This window comes from Argentina anserina, chromosome 7 (genome assembly GCF_933775445.1).
Source record: "Argentina anserina chromosome 7, drPotAnse1.1, whole genome shotgun sequence".
Taxonomy (NCBI): Eukaryota; Viridiplantae; Streptophyta; class Magnoliopsida; order Rosales; family Rosaceae; genus Argentina; species Argentina anserina.
This window is the reverse complement of record NC_065878.1, coordinates 952,162-976,626: the sequence shown is the minus strand read 5'-3', so window position 1 is coordinate 976,626 and position 24,465 is coordinate 952,162. Positions and strand designations below refer to the sequence as shown.

The 24,465-nt window shown below is 38.7% G+C and overlaps 4 protein-coding genes across 7 annotated transcripts; 1 reads left to right on the top strand and 3 right to left on the bottom strand.

Moving 5' to 3' along the window:
- Positions 1-973: 973 nt before the first annotated feature.
- Positions 974-4,071, bottom strand: LOC126802456 (ADP,ATP carrier protein 1, mitochondrial). The gene is made up of 4 exons (XM_050530092.1): positions 3,917-4,071; positions 2,225-2,724; positions 1,759-2,130; positions 974-1,523 (listed from the first exon to the last, which is right to left on the bottom strand). Exons 2-4 carry the CDS (start codon positions 2,711-2,713, stop codon positions 1,227-1,229), a joined length of 1,158 nt encoding a protein of 385 aa, XP_050386049.1. The 5' UTR covers positions 2,714-2,724; positions 3,917-4,071; the 3' UTR covers positions 974-1,226.
- Positions 4,072-5,330: 1,259 nt separating this feature from the next.
- On the bottom strand, positions 5,331-7,334 carry LOC126802455 (ADP,ATP carrier protein 1, mitochondrial-like). 2 transcript variants are annotated; one of them, XM_050530090.1, is made up of 4 exons: positions 7,237-7,334; positions 6,553-7,055; positions 6,090-6,461; positions 5,331-5,962 (listed from the first exon to the last, which is right to left on the bottom strand). In XM_050530090.1, the coding sequence occupies exons 2-4, from the start codon at positions 7,045-7,047 to the stop codon at positions 5,666-5,668; spliced, it is 1,164 nt and encodes a 387-aa protein (XP_050386047.1). In that variant the 5' UTR covers positions 7,048-7,055; positions 7,237-7,334; the 3' UTR covers positions 5,331-5,665. The 2 variants fall into 2 exon arrangements, with proteins under 2 accessions (XP_050386047.1, XP_050386048.1); XM_050530091.1 differs by having other exon boundaries at positions 6,553-7,052; positions 7,237-7,302.
- A 4,323-nt stretch (positions 7,335-11,657) lies between these two features.
- On the bottom strand, positions 11,658-12,647 carry LOC126802467 (thylakoid lumenal 19 kDa protein, chloroplastic). Its single transcript, XM_050530104.1, has 2 exons — positions 12,267-12,647; positions 11,658-12,175 (listed from the first exon to the last, which is right to left on the bottom strand). Exons 1-2 carry the CDS (start codon positions 12,607-12,609, stop codon positions 11,799-11,801), a joined length of 720 nt encoding a protein of 239 aa, XP_050386061.1. The 5' UTR covers positions 12,610-12,647; the 3' UTR covers positions 11,658-11,798.
- Positions 12,648-16,889: 4,242 nt separating this feature from the next.
- On the top strand, positions 16,890-22,607 carry LOC126802454 (putative RING-type E3 ubiquitin transferase C3H69). Of its 3 annotated transcripts, none has more exons than XM_050530089.1 (8): positions 16,890-17,127; positions 17,629-17,716; positions 17,822-18,618; positions 18,954-19,023; positions 21,551-21,639; positions 21,717-21,779; positions 21,886-21,963; positions 22,261-22,607. In XM_050530089.1, the coding sequence occupies exons 1-6, from the start codon at positions 17,117-17,119 to the stop codon at positions 21,751-21,753; spliced, it is 1,092 nt and encodes a 363-aa protein (XP_050386046.1). In that variant the 5' UTR covers positions 16,890-17,116; the 3' UTR covers positions 21,754-21,779; positions 21,886-21,963; positions 22,261-22,607. The 3 variants fall into 3 exon arrangements, with proteins under 3 accessions (XP_050386046.1, XP_050386045.1, XP_050386044.1); XM_050530088.1 differs by having other exon boundaries at positions 21,869-21,963; XM_050530087.1 differs by lacking the exons at positions 21,551-21,639; positions 21,717-21,779; positions 21,886-21,963; positions 22,261-22,607 and adding an exon at positions 20,737-21,117.
- Positions 22,608-24,465: the final 1,858 nt, after the last annotated feature.

Here is a 24,465-nt window from a genome sequence, read left to right as displayed (position 1 = left end):
CCAATACCCTAACTAGGCTATATTAACTCCATAATATAAACAATCGGAGTCATATATAAAACCTATTTAATGTGGACATCTATCTAATATCATATGGTAGTGCCATGAGCTCCATATATGGGACATGTGGTAGTATGCTTCTTGTACTAGAAGCAAATAAGTTTTCAAAAGCCAGTCAAAAATAAACATAAAAGGATGACATAGGGTATCTAATGTATGAAACACATTAGAGCTGCTTATCCCAAAATCCAAAGTAATATGTTGACTCAACCTAATTTAATTAAAGTGAGATTATTGAATTTCAAACTCTAGATTTATATTCTAAACATAATATGTGAAGTGTGGGAATGTAAAAGATGGTAAAAGTATATTATTTGAAAATCGTAGCAATTTCAGACTAGTCTTTATCATTCCCCTAAGGAAAAAAAAAAAACTAGTCTTGATCAAATTAGACATACATCAACTAGATAACCATCACCTAGACATTTCATCAACTCACATAGTCACATTAGTGTGAGCCATGGGAAATTAGTCTTTCCAGAACTTGACGCCTCCAAACTTGAAAGCCTTTTAGCCAAGTGGTCAGGCGACTTGTCGCCAATTCTTAGGAGTTAGGATCTTCATCCAGCCGATTGCATCAAACTTGTACCCAGTTTGTATGGGCAAAAGCCGGCGGGGATTGACCTCGATACAGGTTAGTGTAGAAAATCGGATCAACAATTTTACTTTCATCTTACACTTACAACTTGGTTGTCACAAGAGAATCTAGCTTTGGACAACTTGACATTCCAAAACTATACCAACTGCCATAAAAACCAGAGGAACCCAAGAAAATACTTGGCAATGCAACTGTTCAAGAAAAACAGTCGGAGAAACATGGCAATACGCCAATACTCCTGAAACAAAAAAGACCTTCCCACTCGAGTTGTTCCAGAAGACAACAGTTATCTGAATATAATTGAAACAATCAAAACACACCAAAATAGCCCTGCATAATATCTGAATAAATTCCAAATGTGTGGCATTTATACCACTCAAAGTAAAAATCCGGCTTATGAGAACAAAAATCAATCCCAACGTGAAAATCTGTTTGGGACCAACTCCCCTATAACTGAATTATTCAAGGAAAATTTTGCCGAAATAAGTTCTTCAGACTCAAAAAAAAAAAAAGAGATTTTCATCACCATCTAAAAGCTATCTGGCTTGGTTTGGCAGACAAGACAATCTTAACCAGATCCAGATCCGTACTTCTTCCCAAAAACAATCAGCTGCAACTTGTCATAACCGGAAAGGACACCAGCACCAGCAATGGCACGCAAGATGTTTGCACCAGCACCCTTGAATAGGGACTTGGCACCCTCATTCTTCAAGATCTGAGTGAAGGCATCCATGGAACTCTTGTACTTGACAGCTTCACCAGAGGTCATCATCATTCTTCTACGGACGGTGTCAATAGGGTAGGAAGCAAGACCAGCACCATTGGTGATGACCCATCCTAGAGCAAAGCTAGCAAAGAAACTATCCTGCAGTTTTCAAAAACAAAAAAAGATGTCAGCTGGATACTCTAAAACAGATGTAAAACACTGACATGCTTGAATTACATTCTCAGCCAACATAGTCAGAAATTTGAATCAAAACCACCAATTTATATAAATCTCAAATTTATATCAGCCAACACAACACATACCAATTCAAAATTAGCAAACTATCAAGAGCAAATAGAAAATTACAAGCAGAAGACAAAAGTGATGCACTAACCTGTAGACCTCCAGTTAGAACAACAGGCTTGAGTGAATCGTAGAGTCCAAAGTACAGACCACGGTAAACAATGATACCAACACATGATATATTGAATCCACGGTAGAGACCAGCAATACCATCAGATTTCAATGTCTTCCTGTAGACATCAACCAGACCGTTGAACTGTCTCTCTCCTCCCTTCTTTGCAGCCTTTGAATCATTAGCCAAACGAGTACGAGCATAGTCCAAAGAGTAGACAAAGAAAAGAGAAGAAGCACCAGCTGCACCTCCAGATGCCAAGTTACCAGCAAACCACTTCCAATAACCATCCCTGTCTTTCTTGAAGTTGAATAGCCTCTTGAAGTAATCCTTGAAAGCAAAGTTCAAGGCCTGCCATGAATAAAGGAGAACCATTTCAGCATATCTATAGCAGCATATAATAGTTTCCAGAGAAAGAAAAACACAAAAGAGTGACATCACATACCTGAGTGGGGAAGTAACGGATGACATTAGCAGTGTTTCCTCTCCACAGTGAACCAAATCCTTCTTCCTTGATCGTACGGGAGAAGCACTCGCCAATGCCCTTGTAAGGTTCAGACAACCTACCAGCCTTGATCATTTCATCCTGGTTCTGAATCAAAAGCTTGACACGCTCAATGGGAGCAGCAGCAGTCTTAGATACAGCAGCAGAAACACCACCCATAAGGAAATCAATGGCAAAGTGGCTTTTCTCTGCAGGAGCTTGCACAAAAACAGGGGACGCAGTTGATGGGATCATAGAGAGATCAGTGGCGGCCCTGCAGGCTGGCATCATTGGGTACTGCAATGCAGCATTGGAAAAGTTTCCATATGAAGGACGCCTCTGGTACATCCCCTGTCTTTGGAAGCCAGTATCATAAGCCTGAATGGATTGCTGAAGGAGCTGGCCAGCTACCTTTTGCATGACAGTAGGGTGTTGAACCTGATCAACCATTGTGTCTTCTCCTACAAAAAAAAGCCAGAAACATTTATGAGCCAAAAATAACAAAAGTTCCATGATAATTATGAGCCAACGTTAAAGTACAGCAAATAACATGGACTGTTAAATGGCTAATAAATGTACCAATACATAGAAAGCTGGCAAAAGAGGTTGAACACAATAAACATGTCTTAAATCATCAAAATGCAATGACAATTAAAATAAGACATAGAGATACTGAATGAGATAATATAAATCAAATTAGGCTTCATTTCAGTTATCAAACCAAAGCCCAAAACACGTAAGATTACATTTTTTAAAAGACTTTTTTATCAAAGAGATAGGAAGTATATACCGTAATTGGGACCACACTTACCAAGTGGTACCATTTGTGGTGCAGTAAGCAATCAAATTTGATGCAAATAACTTAAATCAAAAGCCACTTTGACTGGACACCACAATTTATAAACAAAATCCTTTCTCACTTCACTCAGTAGCATATTGTAACCAAGATTGATGAAAAATAAAAAAAATGCAATCATGAGCAAGCAAATTAACACGAACCAGTGGCTGCTACCTATAAATTGCCATGACTGAAACAATAAAATTCATTTCACGAACGAGAAAAGGTGTTGATCAGGCAAAGGATCCAACACAACGTTCAACACATCATTTTCTATTACAACTAATCTCGACATTATGATTAGACCCAACTGTAAAAGCAAATTTAGACAATCAACATCAGCAGGCAGTAAAACGTCCAGAACAGTAATCGCAGCCACCAAAACAAGGATCACTCTATTTGACTAACTCTGGCTAGACCTAGAACTTTGCTTAAACTTAGAAAAACGACGAAAATTCTAAACCATCCATCTCCAGATCTTTCGGAGATTCCAGATCCACAGTCAAGCATATCGAAATCAAAACAAACTCAACACCAAAACCATAATCAAAATCCAGATATGAGAAAGACTAGCAAAAACGAAGCACTCAAAACACACAGATCGAAAGCCAGATCAAGCTAATCCACAAACGCTACACATACAGCAAAATCAAGCACATAATAGTAGCAAAAACCACGTCGGATCTGGAAATCACAAGCACACATCGAGTAGGTATCAACTATCACTGAATTGAACACAAACAGATCTGGAAAGAAAATGGCGGAATTCGAACACAGATCTTAAGCGAGAGAGTAGTGAAGGAAATTCGGTATACCTGTGAAGAAAATGAGAGAGATAGAGAGAGGGACTCGGTGGCTGCGAGGGGTCTCCGCCTTGAGCTCTTCGCTGAAATGCTCAAAGACAAAGACCTAATGGCGTTGTGTGGAGGAGACGAGTCTCTGAGGCCCCTTTTTATTGGCTCACCCTCTCCCTCTCTCTTGGGAATCGGTATGCCACGGCTCAAATCGCAGCCGTTAATGTTTTGGACCAACGGATGAGATTTCGCGAGACGAGATTGACAGTTTGGACGGCGCCGTATCGACTCTGTTGTGTGGGCTGAGCCCAGCGTGGAAGGTTCTGTTGGGCTGGAATCTGGCCTCACGGAAAATGAACGGGGTGATAGAGAAGATGCGGTGCGTACATACACTACTACTACACTCATACCGTGTTAATTTATTAATTATTGTGTAATGATTAAAAAAATATATTATATTTGTGATTACATCTATTTTGATATTTATAACACATAATTCTTTTGTGTAATTGAGTCTAATAAAAAATGTATTCTAAGCAAAACATATTTTAATGATTTTGGAGAGTGCTGACTTTATATAATAGTATAGATAACACTAAACTATTTTAACCTAACGACAGTGAGGTTGGTCCTTAAAAAAACAGTTGTGAAGTTAGTGAATACACAAAGTTGATTTGGATGATTAGATTCAATGACTTTAATATAGAGGTACAGTATTGAAGTGAAAATATATAGATGGTTTACATGTCGTGCATACACAAACTCAGCGATAATAATCTCTCCATAATTTTGTCTTTTACTTGCACTTTCAATCTTTATCCAATGCCCTTAATCGTTGTACCGCTTTAAAAGGTTTTATTGCTTGAATTATAAGATCGTGTGATGATTTTACTGTAGTAATATCATGTAAAGAGGTAATAAAACAATTGCGGACACAACCACCGGCAAGTAGTGTAGTGGAATCAATGGGGCCCCTACCTCAGGTATCTTCTGGCCTGGCAAACAGGTCAAGAGTTCGAACGTTGGAGGGGAAACAATGATGCTACTATATCCGCGAAAGTGGCCAGGAAATGGCTGCGATGCCCTTTCAGCCAGACCGCCACCGGCAGAGGAGTAGTCACATGGCTAAAGGCATGTGGGGAAGCCTTTGTTGCCAATCCGAAGGTGCCAAAAACTGGCTTCGGAGGGTGTCAAACAAAAAAAACACTATGCCTGTGACAATCCATTATGAATGATGAATGAGAAACTACAAATAAACATTGTAGACAATTTCTACCTCGGTTGTCAATCACCTCAAGGCATCATTCATGCATAAACTACCAGCACGCATGAAGCATGGAGCCATAAAACTTTAGACAAACAAACAATTTGGGGATATGATAATCTTGTAAGACCTCAACACGAAACATATCATAAAAATTCTTGCATTATATATATCTAAGAGCTTAACACGAAACAAATATATGAAGAACGATGCAAGGAAAAAGATATCTAGAAGCACAGTCTGTTATATCACACCCTAAACATCCGTAAGACAAACATATATACACATGAGAGTACGGGCTAGCAGGTTTCAGGTGACATGAGCTTCATGCCATTTCCCACGGTGGCCTTAAGTCTTGAGGTAACATTTCTCCAAAGCCTGAGAACCAGTAATACCAGCAAGGAGAGCACAAGGGCCAAACACACCTAGCTTCACTAAGTCTTATTTCCCTGAGAAGTAAGAATCGATGTCAAAGTGTCCTCATTTTTCCCAGACACAAGACATTCTTAACCGGATCCAGACCCGTACGTCTTCCCGAACATGATCAGCTGCAATTTATCATAACCAGAAAGGACACCAGCACCAGCAACGGCACGGAGCATGTTGGCACCAGCACCCTTGAACAGGGACTTGGCACCCTCATTCTTCAAAATCTGAGCGAAGGCATCCATAGAACTCTTGTACTTGACTGCTTCACCAGAGGTCATCATCATTCTTCTACGGACAGTGTCAATAGGGTAGGAAGCAAGAGCAGCCCCATTGGTGACGAAAAATCCAAGAGCGAAGCTAGCAAAGAAATTGTCCTGCAGTTTTCAAACACAAAAGGATGTCACGCTAAATTTCCACAAGACATACTGACATATCAGTTCAACAGAAAATAGCAAACTATAAGAACATGATGATGAACCAAAAAATCACAAGGCAACTAACCTGCAGACTTCCCGTTAGAACCACAGGCTTGAGTGAATCATAGAGTCCAAAGTAGAGACCACGGTAAACAATGATACCAACACATGATATATTGAAACCACGATATAGACCAGCAATACCATCAGATTTCAATGTCTTCCTGTAGACATCAACCAGACCATTGAATTGTTTTTCTCCTCCATGCTTTGCAGCCTTGGCATCCATAGTCAAACGGGTACGAGCATAGTCCAAAGAGTAGACAAACAAAGAGGAAGAAGCACCAGCTGCAGCTCCTGAGGCCAAATTACCAGCAAACCACGTCCAATAACCATCCCTATCTTTCTTGTAATTGAATAGACTCTTGAAGTAATCCTTGAATGCAAAGTTAAAAGCCTGCAATGATTTACAGATATCTATATGCATCAGCATTTACAATATTCCATATGGAAGGAACAAAAAAAAAATAGTGAGGAATGTCACATACTTGTGTGGGAAAGTAACGGATGACGTTAGCAGTGTTTCCTCTCCACAGTGAAACAAATCCTTCTTCCTTGATTGTTCTGGAGAAGCACTCCCCAATGCCCTTGTAGGGTTCAGACAAGCGACCGGCCTTGATCATTTCATCCTGGTTCTGAATCAAAAGCTTGACTCGCTCGATGGGGGCAGCAACGGTCTTCGATACAGCAGCAGAAACACCACCCATGAGGAAATCAATGACAAAGTGGCTTTTCTCTGCAGGGGCCTGCACAAAAACTGGGGATGCAGTTGATGGAATCATAGAGAGATCAGTTGTAGCCTTGCAAGATTGCATCATGGGGTACTGTGATATTGCAGCATTGGAGTAATTCCCATATGAATGAGGACGTCTCTGGTACATCCCCTGTTTCTGGAAGCCAGTATCATGATTCTGAATGGATTGCTGAAGGAGCTGGCCAGCTACCTTTTGCATGATGGTAGGGTGTTGAACCTGATCAACCATCGTGTCTTCTACAAGAAAAATCAAAAATAACTAATTGTAATTCGAGTTCCATCAACAATTGAAACCATATAAAAATGGTTTGCTTAACTCTGTTATCTTGAAATACGTTTGATGAAAAATAAAAATACACCAAGGGCTGTTGTCTATGATCTAGAGCGAGATATTAGTGAAAAAAAACAATAAGTATACCTGTGAAGAAAATGAAGAAATGCTCAAAGACGAAAACCAAGACGAGAGAGTTGTGTGTCTGAGGGTTGCAGAGAGGGGGCTTTTATACTCGAATTTTAAAGACCTTGAATAACAGAAGTTTAAGAGAATAGAAACATGAACCTTGAACAACAGCTCCAAAGCTATTCAAAGCCGTGGTCAATTTGCTTTTTATTAATCTTAACACAGGAGTTTTTTGTTTTTTGATTAAAGGGGGTCAAAAAGACCCGAAACACACGACACACGAGTTTAATTTCGGACCAAACAGTATTATAACTTTTGGTAGACTGACCTAATACACTATCTCTTTATATGTTCACATCAAGACTCATGGAGTAATATTCAAACTTTATGAAGGAGGCGGCTAGTATGATGAAACTATGAAATAGTCAGAGACATCCTCCTGATTCCTAAAGTAATAACAAGTCAACTGCGCACATAGATGAAGATGACAGATCCAAAGAGAGAAGTGAAAACTAATAATGCAGAAAATATTGCTATTCCTGTAACCTTTTTTTTTTTTTATTACAAACGATAGAGCCTAAAAAGAGATAAAGAAAACTAAAACCTAGCTAGAACATGACACTCTCCTAGCTCTAGTAACTGCAGTAAGGTCATCAATATTAGGGCCGGCATGGGCCGAAACGGTCCGGGATTAGGTGAATCTCAGTCATGTCCTGTATTTTAAAATAGGGGACGGGACGAGACGAGATTAGGTGTTTCTAAAAGTGATCCCGCCGGACCAGTGTCCCGTTCGGGATCGGGATGGGATCGGGACTAAAATGATATTTGTAAAATAATGCAATAATTATCTCAAAATGAAAATAAAGAATTAATCAATTACCATATACACTATAACAAGTTCAATTCTACTTGCTAATTAACTTTAGATGCATATCTGACTTAAATCTTTTACTAGATAATCAATAAAGACTATATATCTTAATTAACAATGGTTTACCTAATGTTTAGAGAAGCAAAATAAACACTTTTTTTTTGAAAATGGTAAAATAAACTCTTAGGGGGTTGTAGTTGTTGTTCACCTATATTTCTTAATCAATTTAATGATCGAGATGAAATCACATTATATATATACTAATTATTTTAATTTTATATTAATACGGGACAAGACGTGATTGAACGAGCTTTATTAAGTTAATCCCGATTTCGTCCCGTTATTTCAAAACGGGACTGGGACAAGACGAAATATACATTTTTCAAACATGAATCTCGTCCTCATCCCTGCAAATTTAGGGACCGGACCGGATTTTCGGGACCAAATGCCCAACCCTAATCAATATAGAATTGAGCAGCATGGACAGGGGATTGTCAAATGTAACAAGACAAAAGCATGATTTAAGCTCATTGGCTAGAGAGTCGGCAGTCATGTTCGCTTCCCTGAATATGTCTGTGATAGAACCAACTCCCATGGACTTCATAAAAGTTTTGCACCCATGCAAAAGAGAACCAAGAGGATGCAAAGAAAAATCATCTTTTTGCAGCAATTTGACTAAAATAGCAGAGTCAGATTTCACTTCCAACATAGCAATGTGAAGGCTAGCAGCAAGTTTTAGACCAAGAAACAAACCTCAAGCCTCAGCTTCAAGAGTTTCTCCAATACCAATTTTACTTGAAAACCACTAATCCAAGTGCCTTGACGATCCCTGAGAACTCCTCCAGGAGGGATGCACAAAGTTCATAGAGAATTCCATAGGGAGTTATGCACATTAGAGAAGTCAAATCCCAAGTTATAGGTAGACTTAACAGAGAACATTCCATTAGAAGAGGCACTCCAGATCTTGGTATCACTTCCACATTCATCAAAACCAATAGGAATGTTTAAGATATAGAGATTACGGACTCGGGAACCAAGCAGATTAATAAATCCCATTCCAACAAGAATCGTTCTAAAAAGCATAAGTAGGGGCGGTAACATCAATAATAACATTAGAAAGAGTGAGATGATATATAGCAATAGGATAAAGCCATGAATTAGCTCAAAAGTGGATAGACTTACCATCACCAATGCGCCATTTAAGCCTAACTTGATCCAAGTTGTACCAAATGTTTGATTGGGCAAAAGAAGGAAAAAAAAACACAATCGAATTGGGCCTGGCACAAATTCTCTAATTAATTTCCCACATTTGCAAAACTCATATATATCTTTCTATGGTCTCTACCACACAGGCACACAGTAGCAGCCGAGGGTCGAATATGATGGCTATGGCTTTGGGTACATGATATATCTCCAACCTTCTGTTGCAGACCATCAAACAGTTTAAACATTGTCACTTCATGCTTCAATATTAGTAGCCATAACAAAAAGTATTGGAAAAATGGTTAATAAACTATTTAAAATCAAATTTTAATTGATTAATTTAATTAAGTTAAACTTATAATTAATCAAAGATGAACATAGATTTGAGTTCTCCATAATGAGGGCTACAAGATCATATGTTTGTTTGTGTAATTTGGTTTGTGGGTGAATAAGAAATTGTCACTCAAAGATGACTACTTAGAATGAGGGAAATGTGTTTGTCCCACATTGGAAAAGAGAAGTGTTGAAAAGACTTTATATAGAATCAATTGTGTATGGATTGTAAAGCCCCTTTATACCCTCTCGCGCACGCGCAGTGGTGCAAATCCCAGGTCACAAGGGAAACTCGTGTATGCCCGTGCGACATGCGGACACGAATGCAACACCGAATTGAGGGTCGGAACGCAGATTCTTTTTGCATTTCCGAAAATTCGGTTTTGACTTTTCAAATTCTTCTTTTGTAACAATTGTGTTATGGAGAATTATAACAAAATTGAAATGAGTGCTTGTAACATATGTAACTCATATATGTTATGATCTTTTGATTTCTATAACAGCCACTATCATTTCATTGTAAAATCATCCAATTCGAAACATAATCCTCTCCCACTCTCAAAGTTTTTAGCTTTTCTCTGATGATAGAAAGAGGTACCTTTCGAGTTCGTTGAAGGTTCTAGTTAGTAGTGCAACTTCCTAAAATCGTTTAGTCGTTATATCCTGGGAGACAAGCGCCAAGCATCCTTGCACCGGTAGAGGAGGCTTAAACGTCTTAAAGACAGTGTGGTATCACACACGTCTCGACTAGTTCTTCCATCACCAATCGTTCAGTATTTTGGTTGAATTACTTTTCGTGTTCTTCATTATTAGAGTTAAATGTTTAGTTTCTGTTTTATAATTATTTATAATTTAATTTATTAAATTATATATGCAATATATAACTGTTTTTCTAACAAAAAGAATACACCCCAAATTGGAACGAAGAAGGGCTTGAGATGCGACACCCTCTACACTGACGAGGATAATTCCCCTACTGCGTGCTCCTTCCATGGCCACTGTACTGGTATATTTCATATCCCACGACTTCAGTTCCTGTTTTTGCTAGGCTCAGTTTCTTTCGTTCATTTTTTTAATGGGGTTTAGATTGTCTCAAGTTGATGAATGGTTAAATGTGTGTTCTTTGGATTGATATGTTTATTTAGGAGAGAAGGGACTATTTGCATTGGCTCCACGGCATCAAGGGATTGATGGAGAGTGGAGTGACAGGTCTGGAGTAATAGTATACAGATGGAATGAGAAGAACAAGAGACCAAACACTTGAAGTGGGAATTGGAAGAAAAGATGGAGTTGCTGTCAAGAGTATGATCAAGATGCCACACCATGTCAGAAAGGTTGGCATGTTTGCTCTGATGATGGCTTCACTTTGTAACCTTTGTTATAGCAATTTAGCCACAACAGTCGCCTTATACTGATGTGTCCCTGCACTGCATATGTTATGAAAACTCAAAATAGCCAAGTCTATTTATGCATCTCTGCAATTGTAAAAAGCACATCACGAGCTTATTGTCGGTCTGCCTGTTCTGTTTCAACACCGCTTCTCTCAACAAGGAGAGTAAATGCAGTATCCCTCCTCTATGTGATCTTTATTTCTTCCGAGCCAGACATAATGAAACATTAGCTACTTCCTAAATGCCATTTGTATATCTGGAATATACAAATTCATTTGATCCTTTTCATGTCCAACAGATGACTTTTCGAACATATGACCGTACTAGTGAGGAGTTCTTAGAAATGCTTGGTTGAAGTTGTCCGCACAACTGTACAAGCCGGAAGCCTGGGCTTCTATTCAAAGCTTAAATTGTCTACCAAAACTTTGTACAAACATAGGACACCTGATTTACAAAGCATGGTCATCACTGATGATTCCAAGGTGTTTAACCACGGTCATCCATAACACTAATATAAAACCTGAAACCTGTTCTTTGAACTTCTTTTCCCTAATTTTACTAGTCCTAGAGATAGAATTCTGCCTTCTAAAATTCATGGAAGCTATCTGAAAAATGAAATCGAAAGAATCCGCAGAACAGAATAGAGCTAGAACTCTGGCTTCTATAGTCTTATTACTCTTATATATACTTCAAATGCACACAACAGGACCCAACTGTTAATAAGTATCAATTGTCCCTCGAAATCAAAACACATGATCCCATCATAATGTAGCCAAAACTAATCAAAAGTTTCCAACAGTTTTGAAAGACTCATGAACATGCTTCAACATATCGTTATCACGGTTCCACTCGGGGGTAGGCGCATTGACAAAATGAGCATAGAGCTTGTTGTTAGCACAAGTCACCGAAATCAAACTATGTGCTGCAACCCCATTGATCTCATACACATAGTAAACCTGTCCCTTCTCGTCTGTCTTCTCCTCCGACGTCACCCCATCGGCACTAGCTATCAAGTCCTGCAAGTTCACGTCTGACAGAGCCAGATTGTTCAAAATTACGTCCTTGGGAGCTAGCTGCCGGTAGCCGCCGAGATAAGTCAGATACTCTTTCTCAGTCTTCTTCTTCGGGTTGTAGAATTCACTGTCAGTTCCATTCGTACCTATATGAAACGCGTTACGTGGTTTATATCGACAATTTAACGAGATAACAATGTAACGAAATATGGGGACCGTAGAGTCCGGCATACTTGCCTTTTTCGACTTTTGATACTAAACGCTCTTTCCAACCTTCTGGGACGTCATATACATACTCGGCGGAAGCCTTCTTGTCGGAGTTGCCACCGTATCCGCCGTAGCTGGAGGCGCTGGCGGCGGTGCCGTAGTAAACTCGGTAAGCTGGGGAGTCTGCTAGTGAGGGTGGAGTGGCAGTTAAGATGGCGGCAGCTGCAGCGGTGGCAGTTAAGGTAGTGAGGAGTGGCTTAGAGGGTGGAATGGGGAGGTGGGTTCTGGACGGTAGTTGAGTTTGAGGTGGTTTGGGAGATGGGATGGTGGTGTTTGGGGTGTTGGCGTTGGTTGTGGAGAACATGGTCGCCATTGCGGGGAATGGGGATTGGATGCAGAGCTGTGGTTCCTTCTTTTCTTCGTTTATCCTAGTTTAAGATTTTCCTTATCCGATGTGGTGGATAACAATTGGGCAAGACACATTTTTGCAATTTAGTGCCTTGAAAAAGAAAACAAAATGTTATCGGTAAACACTTCACAAACGAATTAACCAAGCTAATTTATTAAGGCTTACACTCAACAGAAAAATAGCAAGGCTCGTGCATAAACTAGATAGGCATAAACAAATCAGTTTATCAATCTTAAAAAAAGAGAGAGAGGAACCCGCGCACTAGAGGAAAAAAGTGTATGCGTCTCCCGATCAGCGACGAGCCCATTGCCATTGTCGTACATGTCTTGTGGGTTGTGGGTTGTGTGCCGGTCTCCTCATTAGAGGGAAGATCGGGGTTAGTTGGGGTTGTTGGGAACAAGGAGATCGGGTCGCTGATCGGGATTTGGCTCTTGGCTTGCTGGGTATGTCGTAGGAAGGGAGCGATCCTACGGGCGCGGTGGTGGTCGTTCATGCGGGTGCGGTGGTCGGACGGTTGCAGATTTGGATGCACGCCTTGGGTCGGACGAGATATGATTTGGGGGTGTGGTTTTGGATAAGACTGTCTGTATATGGGGCCGCTAAAGGTGGCGCTCATCCTAGGAGCGGCAACAATGGAACGTCAATGATGGCAGTTGTCCGACGACAATGGGTGGGCGGCGGTGGTCCCAGTTGCGTCGGGGCAAGCTCTTTTGGCGGTTGCTGGTATCCATGTGTCCTTGAATAATGTTTGGGCCCTCCTTTTGGGCTTAGGTTTATTGTTAATTTGTTTTGTTTAAGTTATAGTGATATTTTAGTTTAATAAGTTTTTGCAATAATTGTGTAGGATATGTCGGGTTGCGTGTCCGTGTGCGCTCTCAGTGTGCCTTATCTGCTCTAGGTAGGCATCGAGTTCCATGCTATATCAAATGGTCACTGCCTCCTAGTGGCAGGGTGAGATTAAGTGTCGTCATAGTGATCTTCTGGCGGCAACATAGTGGGAGAGCTGCTGAATTGGACATTAGGATATGTAATTGCTGCTTCATTCTTCATTGTTGATAGGGTCTCATATCTACTGTTCTCTCCTTCTGTATGTCACCGCTATTTTTTTAAAGCAAATAGAGTTGTCATGAGGGTAGTACTCTTTGCTAGTTGGTGTTTTGTTAAATACTTGTTTGTAGAAACTTTTGATATTATATCAGGTCTTTGTAATCAAGAGTTTAGGGTTCACTTCCCCCCATTGTATTCGACAATTTCATTAATGAAAACTTGAAGATGGCCGCACTAGCTCTCCATTCAAAAAAAAACTAGATAGACATTTTAAATTCCTTTGTTCTAGTTTGGCTGCACCCCGATGCTGGTGACGACCGCTAGGCAAGTTGGTGTATGATGGGGGTGATTTTTATACTAGGGTTAGAGCTCTAAGTAGGCTCGAGCCGCTCGTGTTCGACTTGATTTTAGTCCGTTCGGCTCGTACTCGTAAAGTTAAATGAGCCAAACTTGAGCTCAATATTAAGCCCGACCTTGAAAATGAGCCGAGCTTGAACAATAAATATTCGGCTCGTTCGACTCGTTTAGCTCGAGAGCTAGCTCGAGCTCGCTAAAAGCTCGACTCGTTTATTGAACTTGACTTAATAACTTTTAAAATATATATAATTTTTATATGAGAAATAATATTAAAAATATATTATAAATAATAATTAAATGAAACTCTAATATTATTGTACACTATATAAATAGTATTTACTATGAGTCATAATTCGATCAGTTCCATAAAATTTTCACTACCCCAAATGGTCAAACCCTAAAGAAACAAACAACTTCCATCGTCAATTCGTCATGGAGCCACAAATAAATACTTTACTATTCACTTCTTTCTTAATTAAAAGAGATTTTACATAATGCTATGACATCAAATTTTAAATTTTATTTTGAATTTCTTGATTTAAAAATATTAATTTCAAATTATTCAAACTAGTCCGAGCCCGGCTCAAGCTTTTTCAAGCCGAGCCGAGCTTGAACATGAAGGAAAATAATCAATTTTAGCCCGACTCGAACTCAATCGAATGAAAACGAGCCAAACATGAACAACCCAATACTCGACTCGGCTCGGCCATTTACGCCCGTAACTAGGGTTGTACAAGTGATTCAAATGATAGGAGCGGGTTGTTAAAAATTAAAAAATCAGTGGTTCGATGGATTCAGACCCGTTGTGTCTTGAAAACTGACTTATCATCTATTTGGACTGGGTTTTTACTAGATCAAAATTGGAACAACATCGTGTTCTGAATCTATTATATATGGATCTTTTTTTTTTGGTCATGTTTATATATGGATCTTAATTCAGTTGGTGTGTGGCTTATTGCTGCCAAGCTTGAGATGGGAACTGATCCCGACGAGGACCCAATTTTTTTTTTTTTTCAATTGTAGGGCATTCGGTCCATGATTAGCAAGTTGTTTGTAATCTATCATTTTTTCTTATTTGATCGAATTTGAGACAGATATTATTTGTTATTACTTATTAGTAATTTGCATTATAAAAACAACTCACCCTAACGAAGTTATGAAATAATCTCAATAATCAATATGTAAAGAAAAACACTGATAATTATCATGCATCTATCTCAATCTAGAGTATTTTCATAAATATGATGATCTAAGTCCGCCCACTTAAAGCGGGTCTTACGGATTTTTGCGGGCCGGACCGGGCCTTGCGGGTTTGTATTAGAAAAAAAACATAATACTCTTATTTAAGGGTTTAGAACAATAAAATAATTATTAGAAAACATTCTAAAAAAAATCACAAATAATATCTAGTTTCAAAATATTGTCGATCGACACCGATAGATGTAATCGATATATATATTTAGGGACCCTGTTGTAAACACTTTGTCCCTTTTGGACATGGTTTGACTGTTCGTACATACGGTCAACAAAAAAAGATGTGTTTTGACATATTGAAACCCCATTGACCGGGGCTTTGCTAAATGCGTTTCCTCAGTGCGACCGCACACGATATGTAACAAAAATTAGGTGATTTCAGATATGCTAACGGCTTTCGGCATTCGCATCTTTGTAATGGGTCATTCCTTAGAGAATATTAGTGGTGTTTTCGGTTTACCGGAAATTTCGACGGTTAAAGGATGTATGAATTGGATGAAACTTTTACATGTCACTAAATATATATACCGATCACATTGGCTGGTGTCGATCGATCCCGATAATTTCTTTCATATAGTCGCTTCATAATACGATAGTTTTATTATAAACATAATATAAAGGTTATGATACCTTAGTAGAAAGATCGGCGATTGATAACTCCAGTTCAAAATATGGCCGATCGACACCAGCAGATGTGATATGTATATATATTTAGGGAACCCGTAAAAGTTTCGTCCGTTTTGGACATTGTTTGACAGTCCGTACCTACGGTCAACTAAAAAAGAGGCGTTTTGACATATTAAATTTCCCATCGACCGGAGCTTTGCCAAATGGGTTTCCATGGTGTGACCGCACACAATTGGTGACAAAACATAGGTGATTTCAGATATGCAAACGGTTTTCGGTGTTCGCATTTTGGTAATGGGTCTTCCTTTATGACATATTAGTGTTTTCGGTTTATCAGAAATTTCGACCGTCAGACGAGGTCCGAATTGGATGAAATTTTTACTGGGTCACTAAATATATATACCGATCATATGAGTTGATGTTGATCGATCCCGAGAAGTTTCCTTCATATACCTGCTTCATAATGCGATAGTTTTATTCTAAATGTAATAAAATATGTATGAATAATATTTTTATTATTTGACGGATTTTTACGGGCCGGGCCGGGTTTCATCTCTTTAATCTAAGCCAGACCTTCTATCCACGGAAGCGGACTTTCTTACAGCCCGGGTCGGATAAAAGCCCATTGGGTTTTTTGGATCCGCGGACTAAATAATGAAGCCTAAACCAAATAAACAAATGTATACGTTTCTATGAGACAGATAATTAAAAGCTGTATTGTTTTTTTGTTCATTTTTTTATTTTTATAAAAGCTATATCAGATTCTAAAAATAAATAAATAAATAAATAAAAGCTGTAAAAAAGAGATGCGCCCACCAATAGAGAGCCAATCGTGGCTAATTTACCTTACAGCCCACCGTTTGTCCGCGCGCCCCGCTGCGTCTGCTGTCCAGACGGAGGGGCATGTCCGTGATTATAACCAAAATGGATACAGCGACCGCCAAAAAACAAAACCCTAGACATTCTCCCAATTTCCCTGAGACTTGCCCCCGTGACTTTTTTCATTTCCTTTCTCGATTTTCAGATTGAAATTGTTTAGGGTTTCACAAACCTCTTTCTTCATCGCTCTGCCTGCTCGTACCTATCGTTCCCCTGAGCGAAAGCTTGGGGGTTCCCAATTTCATCTTCTTCTATTTATTTTTATTTTGGTTTTGTTTCTCTCCGAAACAACGGTTTCTTCATCGCCATGGCCAAACGGTAAGTTTTTCGCTTGTAATTTGTGTTCGATCGTATTAGGATTTGAATTCGTTATGTTTTGATGTACGATTTTGAATGTGGAACTTGATTTTGTTATGCTATAAAACGGAGGAGAATATATATCAGAATTGAAAATGTTACAGGGACCGTGATTTTGATTAATTTGTTGTCTATGGTTGGGTGGCTTTGTGAAATTAATTTGCTTTGAATATGTTTGCTCAAATCCATTAGGTGCAAAGCGACATAGAGTTGAGTTAATGTGGTTGTGAAATTTGGATTCATAAAAGACAATGATATAAGAGATTGAATGATATAACGGACATTGTCATTTGGTTTCGAGTTGCATTGTGTTCCTGATTGTGTTAATGGGAGCTGAAGTTCCTTTACTGACACTAATTGAGCATATTACAAACGAAATTCACTGTCACAATTTGGTTGTTCTCATGCCCCTTGCTAATGGCAATTCTAATATTTTTTTGCATGTATATCTGATATATACAGGGTTCTCTGCAAGTTCTTTGCCCATGGCGCTTGTTTAAAAGGGGAGCACTGCGAGTTTTCACATGATTGGAAGGATCCATCAAATAATGTAAGCAACCTATATGTACGGTTTTTGTACGAATTATCCATAAAATAAGGATATGATAGTTTTTTTTAAATATCTTATGAATTTCTTGCTTGTTCATCACAACAGATATGTACCTTTTATCAGAAAGGGGTTTGTGCCTTTGGTAGTCGATGCAGATATGAGCATGTTAAAGCTTCTCGGGCTCAGGCTTCTGGTTCGTCTTCATTGGCAAATTCTCATCAATCTCTGGCTTTTGATTCTAGTCTTGCGCATCCCTTAAGAACTGCATCAAATGGAGTTGCTTTAGTCCCCGGCACTCTTTCTGAACTCTCTGCATTTAGTAGTCCATTCTTACCTCCCCCTAAACCTGCATGGACTGATTCTCTGGATAATGGTGATTTTGACCACAATGTGGATGATCATGTGGGGGAGACTAGAAGTGCTAGACCAGCGGATCGTGCTATCTGTTCATTTGCTGCAGCTGGTAATTGTCCTCGTGGAGAAAAATGTCCTCATATTCATGGAGATATTTGCCCCAGTTGTGGAAAACACTGTTTGCATCCTTACAGACCGGTGGAAAGAGATGAGCATATGAGGACGTGTGAGGAAAAGCACAAGCAACTTGAGGCATTAAAGCGCAGTCAAGAAATAGAATGCAGTGTTTGCCTAGAACGAGTTCTCTCAAAGCCCACAGTTGCTGAACGGAAGTTTGGGATACTCTCAGAATGTGATCACCCCTTTTGCATATCCTGTATCCGAAACTGGCGCAGTAGCTCCCCTACTTCGGGTATGGATGTCAATAGTGCATTGCGAGCTTGCCCAATATGTCGGAAGCTGTCATACTTCGTGATTCCAAGTGTCATATGGTACAATACAAAAGAAGAGAAAGAGGAAATTGTGGACAGCTACAAGGCTCGCCTTAGGTAAAGTTTTCTATCTAGTTGTCTTTATGTTTATTATTGTTTTTGGAACTGGGATTTGGACGGTGGGAACCGATTTCTATCTTTGATACACTTCACTATAAGAAGTATTATAGTTCGTTTTCTTAATAAAACATGTTACTGAATTTTTGGGACAGGAATCAGCTAAATATGTTAGTATAATTTAATAAGAAGTTGGAAAAGTTCTGAGAGTGTGAATTGTTGATGTTGTCCTCTCTCTAAAATGTCTAGCTGACAATTCTTTTAGCTATTTTCTTTCTCAAATTCTTCTAGTATTACAGGCCAATTGATGGTTCTGCTATCCTTTAATCTCGCAGGTCAATTGATTGTAAGCACTTTGATTTTGGAAATGGGAACTGCCCGTTTGGGACTAGCTGTTTTTATAAGGTAATTTTGTTTTGCTTCTGGAAATATGCTGCTTCGCCTGCCATTCACATTTTTTTTGTTTTCTGTCCCACTGCAAACCAATTTCTGTGTTAAGATTCTAAGATAAGATTGACAAGTACATGATGGTCTGTACAATTGCTGAAGTGGTTAATATTTTTGTCTTTGCATTTATTTACATTTTTCTTATAGTTCATATTATGTCTGCTTGCTAAAACCTTTTTTTAGTTTTTTTTTTTGGGAATTGTTTGATGCTGTGAGATTTTGGCTTGCTTATGGAGTTATGGGGCTTCGTGTAGTGTTAAAAAAAAATTAAAACTTTCTCCTACTTTTATCTCAAATTAAGTTGATGATCACAAGTAGATTACCTTGTTTGTGGTTGGATCAGGTGGCATTAGTTATTTTTGTGCTCTCATTGCTTTTATTTTACACTGAATTTTTTACCTATCTGTTTATTTGTGCTCTACCAGGATCGGCATATATATATATGTGTGTGTGTCTCTATATATATATATAATATGTAGTCTACAGCTTAATTAACTACACTACTAAACATATTTATATCGACCTTCAGAATTTCATTTTATGACAAAATAATTTTGCGTTTCTGCTGATTCCTTTTGTTGTATAGGATTATGTGCTCTGTGCTATTTATACCCGAATTGGGTCGGGAAAAACGATATGTATTAGCAAAATTGACTGTTGGAATTGGTCTTCAGAATATCATTTTCTGGGATGTCTTCTTTTCCTGTTGTCTTTGAAGGTTATCTTTCTCTTGCTTCATTTCTTTCTTATCGGTGATTGGGAAATTATAACATGAAATCTTTGTATAAGATGTGGTTTAATTCATTTTGAGATGTATCCCCTCACAGTAACGTCTGGTGCTGCCTGCAGTTAGATTAAAGTGTCACAAATCGTTTACTACTCTATAGTGTCAAGTGTTTACCCCACCTTGGCTTTTTTTTATTCTCCCTTTAAATCACCCAAATTATTTATATTATTTACACTCATGTACAACACATTATCCTTCTGTCCAGACAATCTAATCATTAATAGGACCCGGGTGACAAGTTCTATTAACTTTCTTTTTGGGCATTGTCTTGTACTTGCCAGGTCCAAAGTTGGATATTCTTTATGTCTCTGGAGTTGGGTTTAATATCACTCTCTTGTGAATATGATCACTTTGGAACTTGGAGGGTTTAAAACTTTTAATATACTACAGTCTTAACATTTTGTTGTCTTAACTCCAAGTTGGCCGTATGACTATCTTTTTTAAAGGGTTAGTTTACACACTGCCCTTGCATATTTATCAAATGGCAGACATGTTCAACCCTTAAGATAGCCAACATGTTGAGGTCTGTATAATATAATAGTCACAGTTCTAGCCTGTAGCTTGCTATTCTTGAGGACTTTAAGGCCAGCATCAATATACAGAAGTGAATGTCAGCTGGATGTTTATTTGAGATGAGGAAAATAGTTTGTGTTATTATAATGATAAGTGGAAAATTCGACTTTTGCTCTCTCTCTCTCTCTCTCTCTCTCTCTCTCTCCTCTGTGTGCCTGAGTTTGTTGATCATTGGACCTATAGTCTTCAGTGCCTTCTGTCAATTTCATTTGGATACATTTTAGAACCACATCAGAACCATGTACCTTTTGTTTATCGTTTTACTTTCATCTCGGAGAGGACACCTTTAATGGATATTTGTTGTGTTCCAGCATACGGTAAAGCCGGGCTCCTATGTATGGAAATTTCACAGGCCACCTCCAAGAAGACCACCTCCTCGCCGATGTGATACTTTGCAAATGAATTCCCTTTATCAGATGTTTGAGGACTTGGAAGAATTGGAGGAGTTTGCTCCTGGTGATTTGGATATCCCTTTGGAAGAGCAGTTAATATTGATGTGGCTGGGTCTTTACCCAAGCAATTCAAGTGATGATGAACTGAATTACTAGCCCTTATTGACTAGAATTAGCTGGTTGTATCAGCTTCAATTTCTTTTCGGCTTTTGGAGTTGTTACTATTTTCTGATTGTTGATTGTCTCTTTGCAACTACTATATGTGAATGAAATGCAGATTTATCTGCTGGGATTGGGGCTGTGTTATCTAAATCTCTAGTGATGTGATGGAATCTTATGTTTTAAGTATCTTGAAGAAGCATTTGTTTCAGGTTGAATCCTTATTGCAGAGTTTATGTTTGAAAAATTCATACGTACAACTTGAGTGCATCTTTTGAAATAATGAAAGTTAAATGGAGAAAAGAACAGGCGTAAGGTCTCAATCTTCATAATTTTGTGCAAATGAGGTTTTGTCGACATTTGTTTTCTTGTATAGTTGTGTAGTCCAACTGTTTCGTGCATCTCTGTCTCAGAGTTTGATTTGGGTGTTTCATTTATTAAGCTGTTTGTGTGACTGGTGCTTTTGTTGTACACGATTTATTGTTTATCCTTGTATCTCGTGTGTGCATTTTTGTTGGTTTATAATACAAATGATGCTATAATTGCATATTCAACTTGTGTTATCTGGTTGCAGCATGCATACCGGGATGGCTGTCTAGAGGAAGTTGTGCTGCGTCACCTTGGAAATGAAGATGGTCAGACGGTGATAGCCGCTGATATAAGGTTTCACTCTGCACCCTTTTCCACTGTTTTTTTTTATTATTTACCTTCTTTCTCTGACCAAGTTTTTGCAATTCCAGGCTGTCGGACTTCCTTGGTGATTTGAGCATACAGTGAATAATAATGTTGTCTGGTATTCCAATGTAAGTCTCAAATGTAGCTATGGATATTTGGCAGATTTCTCTTTTGTTGTTGAATAACAGTATTGGCAATTCTGTAATGAATTTTTTAGCAAACCGATGAATGCAGGAGTGTTGTGTGTGGCAAGAATGTGCAGCTTTGATGCTGGTTTTTAATTGCTAGTGGAGTTCTCCAGATATCTATAAGGTGTGGTTCCAAAACATATGATTCTTCTTCAAATGCTAAATGACAGTTGTCTTTTCCTTTAATTATGCAATTTCTTTTGTTTTTGTCTGCATTAACTTGCACATCACTGGTTTCTCCTGTTTTCATTTGTTTTATACTTAGTAATAACGTCTTGTCCTAGGATTGCATACAGCTATAATCTATTATCCAGTATATTAGTCTTCATCTGTACTGCTTCTTTCGGTAAATTATCTATCTTGTTATTTATTTATACAAATACAGTTGTTTATTTGAAGACATATTGTTGTTTTGACACAGAATATGTTGCTGGAGAATGAGACCTGGGTTTTCGAAGACATGATGTGCTTGGTTGCTGTTTGACAACATACATAATTCGAAGAATAAAAGTAATTATGGAAAGAATGAGTTATGTTGAGGATTTTGACAATTATATGCATGCATGTGTGTCTTCAATATTCTACAGGTTGGGAATAGACAATGATTTTGAATAAAGGATGAGATATACGGATAGCATGAGAATATCATACTTGCTGAAAAACTGTATACAAAGGCATACCAGCTTTGATGATTTTTGATCAGTGTTGATGGATGTTATTGAAAATTGAAACTATGCTCATATATTGAGAAAGCTTTGTTGACTTGTTGTAGTTTGTCCTCTTCCCCTAATTGTTTGGTATTTTCCACGACTGAGTCTCATTTGGGAACAAAACTGAATACTTCCGTCTCTGCAGTGGTGTCACTTCATGCCTTGAACAATTTGATTCTAGTTTTTGTAAGGAACCAAGTACTTTCTGTTGATTTAGAAGAAAATTGTCCTCCACCAAGGAATCTCAAAGGAACCAATTTGATTCAATTCATGCCTTAGTTTTTATGAAATAATGGATGTTTAGATGTTTTCCTCTACAAATTTTCAATTGATGATTGTCTCCATTGATTTGATAACTCTTATTCATCTATTTTTAGTTATTGTGTCACAATACTTATCAATTTGATTCTAGTTTTTGTAAGGAACCAAGTACTTCCTGTTGATTTAGAAGAAAATTGTCCTCCACCAAGGAATCTCAAAGGAACCAATTTGATTCAATTCATGCCTTAGTTTTTATGAAATAATGGATGTTTAGATGTTTTCCTCTACAATTTTTCTATTGATGATTGTCTCCATTGATTTGATAAAACTCTTATTCATCTATTTGTAGTTATTGTGTCACAATACTTATCTTATTCATCTACTTGTCTTTCTGGGTTTGGAATTGTTGTTGTTTCTGTAAATTTGCCTGATGAATGGTAGTCGTATTTTGTGATATAAGCGATTTCTGGTGGCGAGAATAATGAAATCGAATTCAATCTATGTTATGGTTGCACTCAATAAAATCCAATACTCTTTATACGTGTATCACATGAATAAAGAATTGATGAAAGAAGAAATTTACATATAAATCCATGATCCGGAGTAAGAATTGTATAGCAAGAAAGAAACAAATGAATGTGGCGCCTAGTGCTTGAAGAGAGCTAACACAGACAAGAAAAGTGGGAGGCAGATGATCATAGCTCCAGAGGCCATTGCAGAATGAGGGGCGGCTCCGGTGATAGCAGGGGCCGGAGCAGGTGCTGCAACATCGAAATCTTGAGCAGTAGACGAGGCCGCAAAGAGAGCCACCGCAACGAAAACAAAGACCAAGGCCTTGGCAGCAGCAGCACTCAAATGACCAGCCATTGTGAGAAGTGTGTAGTTGTTGATCGATAAGAGGCAATGAATGAAGCAAAGGATGATGAGAAATGAGAAGAGAGGTAGAAGCAGGTTTGGGAACACAAGCATGTAGAAGAGGGAATATATAGTGAGAGAGAGAGAGAGAGAGAGAGAGAGAGAGAGAGAGAGAGAGAACATGGAAGGCAGCTGGAATTATGGGGTGGCCACGTTGAGGTGTGGGAACGCAGAAAGAAAGCGCAACGGCTATATTTTTCTTAACGAAAAAGTAACGGCTACATTTGCTTTGCTATCTATTAGCTGTTTGGCGGCGTGGACGTCGACGTCGGGTAAGACGTAAGACCTTGGTTGGTGAGGTCGGTGGACAGACTACGAATCGTATACTTGGCATTGCACCGAAAACTTATTTGTTTTTCATCTTCATTCCATTTACTTTACAAAACTGTATGCCCTTTTTATGAAAATTGCTAAATCGTTAGACTAGTACGTTAATAGTTGGATATAAATCATATAATTGATTACATTGGTATTCCTCAGGTTAGGTATTAGGCTAGGAAGGGCTGGGAAAATTGTACTTACCCAAGGCAAACGCCTACGTGGTCTAACGGGCGCCTAGCGGGTAAAGGTCACAAGGCACGCACCTAGGCCCTCTAGGCAGGGAAGCATTAAGCATCTGGGCGGTCTGGGCGGGCGCCTTGGCAATGAAAAACAAAGCATCCATGCGGGCAAAACCGTCGCAAGGCAAGTGCCTAGACGGAAGGTGGCTTGTATAAATAAAGCAAATTTTTTGTATACAA

What these genes read in the sequence shown, in the direction of transcription:
- LOC126802467 (XM_050530104.1), bottom strand. Translation starts at nt 12,609, where the DNA reads ATGGCGACCATGTTCTCCACAACCAACGCCAACACCCCAAACACCACC. An exon ending in AGTATCAAAAGTCGAAAAAG is followed by an intron (nt 12,176 to 12,266) that starts GCAAGTATGCCG and finishes CGTTTCATATAG; the next exon opens with GTACGAATGGAACTGACAGT.
- LOC126802456 (XM_050530092.1), bottom strand. Translation starts at nt 2,713, where the DNA reads ATGGTTGATCAGGTTCAACACCCTACTGTCATGCAAAAGGTAGCTGGC. An exon ending in TCCGTTACTTCCCCACTCAG is followed by an intron (nt 2,131 to 2,224) that starts GTATGTGATGTC and finishes TATTCATGGCAG; the next exon opens with GCCTTGAACTTTGCTTTCAA. An exon ending in TTCTAACTGGAGGTCTACAG is followed by an intron (nt 1,524 to 1,758) that starts GTTAGTGCATCA and finishes TGAAAACTGCAG; the next exon opens with GATAGTTTCTTTGCTAGCTT.
- LOC126802454 (XM_050530087.1), top strand. An exon ending in AGCTACAAGGCTCGCCTTAG is followed by an intron (nt 18,619 to 18,953) that starts GTAAAGTTTTCT and finishes TTAATCTCGCAG; the next exon opens with GTCAATTGATTGTAAGCACT. An exon ending in GGACTAGCTGTTTTTATAAG is followed by an intron (nt 19,024 to 20,736) that starts GTAATTTTGTTT and finishes GTTGTGTTCCAG; the next exon opens with CATACGGTAAAGCCGGGCTC.
- LOC126802455 (XM_050530090.1), bottom strand. Translation starts at nt 7,047, where the DNA reads ATGGTTGATCAGGTTCAACACCCTACCATCATGCAAAAGGTAGCTGGC. An exon ending in TCCGTTACTTTCCCACACAA is followed by an intron (nt 6,462 to 6,552) that starts GTATGTGACATT and finishes AAATCATTGCAG; the next exon opens with GCTTTTAACTTTGCATTCAA. An exon ending in TTCTAACGGGAAGTCTGCAG is followed by an intron (nt 5,963 to 6,089) that starts GTTAGTTGCCTT and finishes TGAAAACTGCAG; the next exon opens with GACAATTTCTTTGCTAGCTT.